The 9,060-nt window shown below is 38.5% G+C and overlaps 1 protein-coding gene across 2 annotated transcripts in view; it reads right to left on the reverse strand.

The window, feature by feature from the left end:
- Window positions 1-9,060, reverse strand: part of SHPRH (SNF2 histone linker PHD RING helicase, E3 ubiquitin protein ligase) — a 91,030-nt gene that overhangs the window by 30,827 nt on the left and 51,143 nt on the right. For both annotated transcript variants that reach the window (XM_010851496.1, XM_010851497.1), the window contains exons 19-22: window positions 4,881-5,054; window positions 4,497-4,559; window positions 3,280-3,505; window positions 1,008-1,151 (exon numbers count right to left, since the gene is read on the reverse strand). In XM_010851496.1, the coding sequence (XP_010849798.1) occupies window positions 1,008-1,151; window positions 3,280-3,505; window positions 4,497-4,559; window positions 4,881-5,054 (607 nt within the window). The remainder of the gene's footprint in view (window positions 1-1,007; window positions 1,152-3,279; window positions 3,506-4,496; window positions 4,560-4,880; window positions 5,055-9,060) is intronic.

Raw genomic sequence — 9,060 nt, forward strand, 5'->3', positions numbered from 1 at the left:
GTAACCTGTCAAGTTTTCTGGGCTCCAAAATCACTGCAGATGGTGACTGCAGCCATGAAATTAAAAGACGCTTACTCCTTGGAAGGAAAGTTATGACAAACCTAGACAGCATATTAAAAAGCAGAGATCTTACTTTGCCAACAAAGGTTCGTCTAGTCAAGGCTATGGTCATGTATGGATGTGAGAGTTGGACTATAAAGAAAGCTGAGTGCCAAAGAATTGATGCTTTTGAACTATGGTGTTGGAGAAGACTCTTGAGAGTCCCTTGGATTATAAGGAAATCCAACTAGTTCTTCCTAAAGGAGATGAATCCTGGGTGTTCATTGGAAAGACTGATGTTGAAGCTGAAACTCCAATACTTTGGCCACCTGATGTGAAGAGCTGACTCACTTGAAAAGACCCTGATGCTGGGAAAGATTGAGGGCAGGAGGAGAAGGGGATGACAGAGGATGAGATGGTTGAATGGCATCATCGCCTCGATAGACATGGGTTTGGGTGAACTCTGGGAGCTGGTGATGGACAGGGAGGCCTGGTGTGCTGCGGTTCATGGGGTCGCCAAGAGTTGGACACAACTGAACTGAACTGAACCTGTCTATATCTGTTCATCATTTAGCAAAGGAAAACAGGGCAAGGTAGGTTCTTGGCCACTCTTTGGGGAAGACTTTTCCAGTTCTGAAAATGCTGGGGTAACAGGACACATGTCTAAAAACTGACCAAGAATATCTTCAGGTTTTTGCACACAGAAAATGCTCAAGAATAGATGAATATGCAATATGAAAGAGAAACACATAAACGTGCAAATGTACCAAATCAGTGATGCTAAGCACACAATAGATGTGAAATTGCTCATCTTTGACCTACAAAAACAGAAACATCATAGGGCTCAAACTAAGAGAAGTCAGGGAACATTTATTGAAAACATCACTGTCCTGATCTCTTCTATGTGTCTCAGATTTTTGTGACTATCTATTTGCTGTGCTCTTTTCTGTGATTCACTTGTAGATTACCTCATGTGGTTCAATGATATGAAGAACTGGTGGGTTGGGCTTTGGCTCCCGAGGATCACGGACTCTCAGTCGTTCTGTAGCCATTGCAAGTTCATCAACAGCAGACACACGATTCCTCAGAGCCATCCAGTATTCATGAAGCAACTGAAGGAACAGAAAAGACAGTGGTAGAGCACATAATTAAAACTGGTTAATATCACTTAGAATCTTCAGTGAGGTCTTAAGACATAAATAGTTTTTTCATTAGGGTCTAAGGTGCAAGCAATCTTGGGCCATTAGGGGGATGAAGTGTGACTGGATAATCTTCACAGGACACTAGAGTATATTGCTTCTTCAGAATCTAAGGAACAGCACATCCCAAGATTTCTTGGTAGGATCAAAGATTTTTAGAGCTCAATACTAGACTGGTGGAATCTCTGCTTTATTTTCTAAAGAAATACTTTTTATTATAAAATATTTCACATTCTCAATTTTAATATGTATATAGGATAATGAAAATATTAAAATACACAACTGAGTCTGCATCATCCAAATCAGGAAAGAGAATGTCAGCTCCTTAGAAAGCCTCTGTGTTCCTTCTCAACTGCCTTGATCTCTTGCCTCACACATTGTTCCTTCAACCCCCAATGATGAGGTAACCACTATTCTGAGCTGGACTTATTATTCTGTACTTTTCACTGGAGTTATATTAATCTACACATACTTAACAATCTGGTTATATAAGTTTCTGAAATTTGTAAAAATGGTATCAGTCATTATAAAATTTTTTGATATGCTGTCTTCAATAACATTATGCTCTAAGTTAGATCCTGATGTGTGAAACAGTATCTCATTCATTTACACAGTCTAAAAGGGTTTACTCTGCAATGTCACAGAGAAAAAAATGTACGAAGATCCGGGTGAATGCGTGATAAGCATTCCTCTGACACAGAATATGTGGCTAATGTGAGCTCAAAGGAAGACTGCAGGGGCAAGTGAAAACTGTATACAGTACTGTCTTCTTCCATGACCTGCTGTGATTAGTGGTGTTAATATGCTTTTGCTTTTAGAAGAGTAATGTGAAGAGAAAAAAATTACTACAAACCAACACTTTGGACTCTACAGAAGTATCATTCCCTAAACTATTAAACACATGAACTGATAGACAGCTTCTCTTTCTTGAGAGAAATTTTTATTCTGCTTTAAAAGGAAGAACTTTAAATGAATAAAAGATATCAAATGGAATTATAATGGCATAAATTAAACAAAAACCTATTTATTTCCTTCCCCATCTCACTTGCAAAATAGGACAAGGGATTAACAAATCTACATAAAAAGAATTCCAGTAGTCACGTATGAATTTGAGACTTGGATCATCAAGATAAAGAAAGCTGAGAGCTGAAGCATCAATGCTTTTGAACTATGGTGTTGGAGAAGACTCTTGAGAGTCCACTGGACTGCAAGGAGATCCAACCAGTCAATCCTAAAGGAAATCAGTCCTGAATATTCATTGGAAGGACTGACACTGAAGCTGAAACTCCAATACTTTGGCCACCTGATGCAAAGAATTGACTCATTAGAAAAGACCCTGATGCCAGGAAAGACTGAAGGCAGGAGAAGGGGACAACAGTGGATGAGAGAGTTGGATGGCGTCACCGACTCGATGGACATGAGTATGAGCAAGCTGTGGGAGTTGGTGATGGACAGGGAAGCCTGGTGTAGGGCAGTCCATAGGGTTACAAAGTCGGACATGAACTGAATTGATATAAAGGAAAATTCAAAATTAATAAATTCTAGAATCTCAAGTACAGAATTTCATGAAGTTATTAAAGTATGAATATGAAGGGTCCCTTTATGCATTATTAATTGCAATGGTTTCTAGTCTTGTATGTTGAGAACTATTTACTAAGTTCAGTCTTCAAGGTTGCTGATGTTTGGTTGTTATTTACAGAACAAAAGCAAAACAAAACAAAAAAGGAAACAAAGTAATACTCTGATTTCAAAGAATAGCAGTGTAAGGTCAAGCTAAAACAAGAATAACATACTTTCAAGGCTAAATAGAAGGTTTCATTTAAATTTCATTTTAGTTATTATTTTTAGCAATTTAATAAATAGAAATTGCTTATTTCTTTAGTATATTTATTATTAATTAGTACAATCATTACATTTCATGGAAAGATAAATTATGACACCTCAACTTTCTGAAGCAGATTTTTAAAAATTGAAGAGAGAAAAAGGAAAGTAGCAATTAAAATTAATGGAGAGGTGGAAGGAAGATTTAAATAACTGTTACCTTATATTCCTTCTTCCAAGCTTCAAAGAGATCCATTGAATTACTTCCCTCATCAATGAATTCAACATCAAATCTGTGAGATTTTGCAAATGACAGTAGTGCTTTCATAGATCGCTCTGTCTCACTTATTGCCCACAGGCCACGGTTGGTGGTAGTTATTCGATCATCTACCAGTCCCTCTTCATCTTCTATCATCTCCTCAAATATTGCAGTCTGGCCTTTGACTCTGAAGATGTTTGAGAAGAAAACCACAATAACTACTGTCAGTGGGTAGCAAGTACCGTAAAAATGATATTGGCAGAATCAACAGAAAAGCAAGGTCAAAAACAATTATTTCATCAACAATATTGACAACTTTCAATGTCATGTCTACAAGATCATGCTAGCAAGCCTTTGGAAAAACCACAGAGCCTTGAGACATCACACATTTGACCAGTGTTCTTTTAAGAGCAATCTGGCACAGTAAAAATTGGCTATAAATTCCAGGCTAAAATTTTACTCTGAGAATTAAAATACAAAACACAAATTACCACTTATCAACCATACAAACAGAAAAGGCCATAAGATGACCTGAAAGTACACTATTTTCTTCTTACTTTCTTTTTTTTTTTTTTGAGGCAATCAGAACTTAGCCTTTTCTCAATTTCCATGTTTGTAAAATCAGGATAATTTTGCTAATGTCATGGTTATACATATCTTCAGTTTACAAATGAGGATCTTGAGGCTGAGAGAAGTCCACTACGTGCATTAGTGAGCAGGGATCTGAGTTCAAATCTGTTGTCTGGACAGTCTGTGTCCTCCCTTCAAGTTAACACATACTACTATTAACACAAGACATGAACATTTACAGGGTAAACTTCAGCAAAGGGGAAACTGAGCATGTTACATGGTCAAATGCTAACGTTTATAAATTGATCGAAAAAGAGAGAGAAAAAATATTACTTTGAGGAAAATATGAATCCTATACATTAAAGTACCAAGTCTTAGGGCATCCCTAGTGGTGCAGTGGCTAAGACTGAGCTCCCAACGCAGAGGGCCCAGGCTCGATTCCTGTCAGGGAACTAGGTCCCACATGCCACAACTAAAAAGATCCTGTCTGTTACAACTAAGACCCAGGGCAGCCAAGTAAGTAAATAAATAAAAATAAATATTAAAAAACCCCCACAAAATATGCCAACTCTTGTAAAATGTTCATTTTACTCTATCAGAGAACTTACGTGTGAGAAAATAGTTTTGACTCATACTCTGTGAACAATTCATCAGCCTTACAAAAGACACAGCTGGAAAAGAAAAAATTATGAGAGAAAGAGTCACAGACATATCTGGCAATCAGGTAATCTCTAAAAGAGGCTGAGTATTTTATACTTCACATTTTCGTTACAAAAAAATATGCCATTTTAGAGAAAAAAAAAAAGTACATAGTCCTCTGGTATGTGGTCTTAGAGAGGTTTTTATTTTTTAAGTTAGATTAACAACACATATCTATTTCTATCTGAATTCAAATGAAAACAAGTTTTATGTGAGCCACTGTTTCTTCTCTCAGAAGAAAGCTAGCTCAAAGGAATGACACTGTCCACCAGGTGATTTCTGCTATTACCCACCAGTTGAGAGGAAGTCTGACTGGTCGGAGATGGCAGATTGTTGCAGACTCAATAACATGCCGAGATGGAGGTCCCTCCAGGTTTTTTACAGCCTCTCTCACTTGCTTCTGGAACTTACTGAGCTCTTCCATATGTGTTGTCAGTAAGAACTGAAGTCCTCGGCAGTCATGGAATCTGATTCCCATCACCAGCACCACACACAACAAAGAAAAGAATAGTAGGTCAATTTCTTGAAAATTCAAAAAGTGGTTGGCAACGTGTTAAAGAAATTGCAACGTTTTACCAAGTCACACCTGGTGAGTTTAACTTAGGCATGTATGCAGCTGGTAAACAAAGAATAATAACATTGGGTAGTCCACTATAAAAGATAACAAAAGCATCTGATAGTTGCTGGCCTCAGAACCAAAAAACAGTAAGCAAAACCTATGTTCTGCCTCAGAGGCAGACATCTGCCTCTGATGTCTGTGAAAGATCAGAATTGTCACATTTTTTTCTTTTTAACTCTGACTGATGCTACCTGACATCGATGCTCTTTGTGGAGAGGTGGTGACTGCAGGATGAAAAGTAAAGACAGAAAAGTGAGAAGAAAGAAGAAAAATGGCCAACAGTTATTTTCCATATTACCAAGAACTTGTACATATCCACGTGTATTTTAATTAACCATTTACTAAATGCCAGCCACTTTGCCAAGCACTTCTCCTGTTAACCTCAAAAGACATCACGGTCCCCACGATGTAGATAAAGCTTAATGAATCAAAGCAATTTAAAGTTAGAAAGCTACGTAGCAGAACTAAGAGTTAAATTCAAAAGCTGTTAACCAATCTGATAAACTGTAAATGAACCAGGTTAAGACAAAAAATTTGTGGTTGTGTGTGTATGCATTTCTGAAAGGAAAAACAAAGCCTAGAATAATAAGAAATTAAAAAGTAAAAAAAATATAAATGGGATTTGTTTGATTTTTAGGTTAAGACTATACCTGACCTGCCTCTTGAGAAACCTGTATGCAGGTCAGGAAGCAACAGTTAGAACTGGACATGGAACAACAGACTGGTTCCAAATAGGAAAAGGAGTAGGTCAAGGCTGTATATTGTCACCCTGCTTATTTAACTTATATACAGAGAACATCATGAGAAACGCTGGGCTGGAAGAAGCACAAGCTGGAATCAAGATTGCTGGGAGAAATATCAATAACCTCAGATATGCAAATGACACCACTCTTATGGCAGAAAGTGAAGAACTAAAGAGCCTCTTGATGAAAGTGAAAGAGAGTGAAAAAGTTGGCTTAAAGCTCAACATTCAGAAAACTAAGATCACGACATCTGGTCCCAAACTTCATGGGAAATAGATGGGGAAACAGTGGCAGACTTTTTTGGGGGCTCCAAAATCACAGCAGATGGTGACTGCAGCCATGAAATTAAAAGATGCTTACTCCTTGGAAGGAAAGTTATGAACAACCTAGACAGCATATTCAAAAGCAGAGACATTACTTTGCCCACAAAGGTCCATCTACTCAAGGCTATGGTTTTTCCAGTGGTCATGTATGGATGTGAGAGTTGGACTGTGAAGAAAGCTGAGCGCCGAAGAATTGATGCTTTTGAACTGTGGTATTGGAGAAGACTCTTGAGGGTCCCTTGGACTGCAAGGAGATCCAACCAGTCCATCCTAAACTCCTTTTTCCACCAGTCCTGGGTGTTCATTGGAAGGACTGATGTTGAAGGTGAAACTCCAATAGTTTGGCCACCTGATGTGAAGAACTGACTCATTTGAAAAGACCCTGATGCTGGGAAAGATTGAGAGCAGGAAGAGAAGGGGACGACAGAGGATGAGATGGTTGGATGGCATCACCGACTCAATGGACATTGATTTAGCTGAACTCTGGAAGTTGGTGATAGACAGGGAAGCCTGGCGTGCTGCTGTTCACGGGGTCGCAAAGAGTTGGAAACGACTGAGCGACTGAACTGACTGATATCCTTCTTCCTAAAATCCATGTACCATTCTCCAAATTGTTCATAAGAGACTACTCTTGTTCCTAAAAGGCTTTCCCAATATTTCACATTAGTCTGTTTCTTTCTGTTCATGGAGTTTATTACAACATTATTCATTTTTGTACTTTGTTGCTGTGTTAGTTGCTAAGTCATGTTTGACTCTTCTGTGACCCCATGGACTATAGCCACTAGGCTCCTCTGTCCATGGGATTTCCCAGTCAAGAATACTGGAGTGGGCTGCTATTTCCTCCTCAGCAGATCTTCCTGATCCAGGGATCAAATCCAGATCTCCTGTACTGGTATGCTATTCTTAGTTGCTCAGTTGTGTCTGACTCTTTGTGACCCCATGAACTATAGCCCACCAGACCCCTCTGTCCATGGGGATTCTCCAGGCAAGAATACTGGAGTGAGCTGTCATGCTCTCCTCCAGGGGAACTTCCCAACCCAGGGATCGAACCCAGGTCTCCTGCGTTGCAGGCAGATTCTTTACAGTCTGAGCCACCTGGGAAGTCCCAGTACTTTGTTTATGCATGCTCATATTTCTCAAATTACTTCTAACTCTTGTCTTCTCATTAAACTAACGGTTAGAAGGTAAGAATTAGGTTATATCTCCTTTTAAAAAAACATGTATAATAGACAGAATAGCTTCTCAGTATTGCTAAAAAAAAAATTACATAGAGATACTTAAAATTAGGTTAGTTATGAATACTATTCACAAAAAGAAAACAAAGTTTTTTATTTGTAACATTAAAAATTTAAATTGCTCTTCAAAAACTAACTTTTGAACCAACAGGAAGAAGTGGGTTTGGAAAAATTCTCTTTACTGACTCAGATCTGAGCACGTAAGTAAGGACTGAAAAATATCCTTACAAATTAGCATTTACAAGTCTTAGTGATGCTCTCTCTTGCAAGTCTTAAATGAAGAAAAAAAGATAATAATAGATGGTAACTCTTAAACACCATACTAATGGTAGGTAGTATTGTAAGTAAGCACTTTTTTCTGATCTTAACAACAATGCTTTGTGGGTTTATACATGAAGAAACCAAGGCAGAGAGAGCTTATATAACTCTCCTAAGAACACAGAGATAATAAGGGGTGGAACTGAGGTATGAACATTGGCAGTTTGACTCAAGAACCTACTTGCACTCTTAATTACCAAGCTAAACAGCATTCCTTAAGAATCACTAACAAGTAAACAGGAGTACTTTGGTTTCTGAGATAAAAATTTCATTAAAAACCAGAGCAGCTGTGTTAAGATGATGCCTGAATACATATAATCTAAAACAATATTAACTTCAAAAATGTATTTTCTTACTTTTTATTTACATCTAGTGCTTTTAAAATTCATGTTTATGTAATGAATTATACATTTAATGTTTCCTATATGCAGGTCAGGAAGCAACAGTTAGAACTGGACATGGAACAACAGACTGGTTCCAAATAGGAAAAGGAGTACGTCAAGGCTGTATATTGTCACCCTGCTTATTTAACTTATATGCAGAGTACATCATGAGAAACGTTGGGCGGGAAGAAGCACAAGCTGGAATCGGAATTGCCGGGAGAAATATCAATAACCTCAGATAGGCAGATGACACCACCCTTATGGCAGAAAGTGAAGAGGAACTATAAGTATCTTGATGAAAGTGAAAGTGGAGAGTGAAAACGTTGGCTTAAAGCTCAACATTCAGAAAACGAAGATCATGGCACTTGGTCCCATCACTCCATGGGAAATAGATGGGGAAACAGTGGAAACAGTGTCAGACTTTATTTTGGGGGGCTCGAAAATCACTGCAGATGGTGACTGCAGCCATGAAATTAAAAGACGCTTCCTCCTTGGAAGGAAAGTTATCATCAACCTAGATAGCATATTGAAAAGCAGAGACATTACTTTGCCAACAAAGGTCCGTCTAGTCAAGGCTATGGTTTTTCCAGTGGTCATGTATGGATGTCAGAGTTGGACTGTGAAGAAGGCTGAGCACCGAAGAATTGATGCTTTTGAACTGTGGTGTTGGAGAAGACTCTTGAGAGTCCTTTGGACTGCAAGGAGATCCAACCAGTCCATTCTGAAGATCAGCCCTGGGATTTCTTTGGAGGGAATGATGCTGAAGCTGAAACTCCAGTACTTTGGCCACCTCATGTGAAGAGTTGACTCATTGGAAAAGACTCTGATGCTGGGAGGGATTGGGGGCAAGAG

The sequence above is a fragment of the Bison bison genome, unplaced genomic scaffold (assembly GCF_000754665.1).
Source record: "Bison bison bison isolate TAMUID 2011002044 unplaced genomic scaffold, Bison_UMD1.0 scf7180017864303, whole genome shotgun sequence".
Classification (NCBI taxonomy): domain Eukaryota; kingdom Metazoa; phylum Chordata; class Mammalia; order Artiodactyla; family Bovidae; genus Bison; species Bison bison.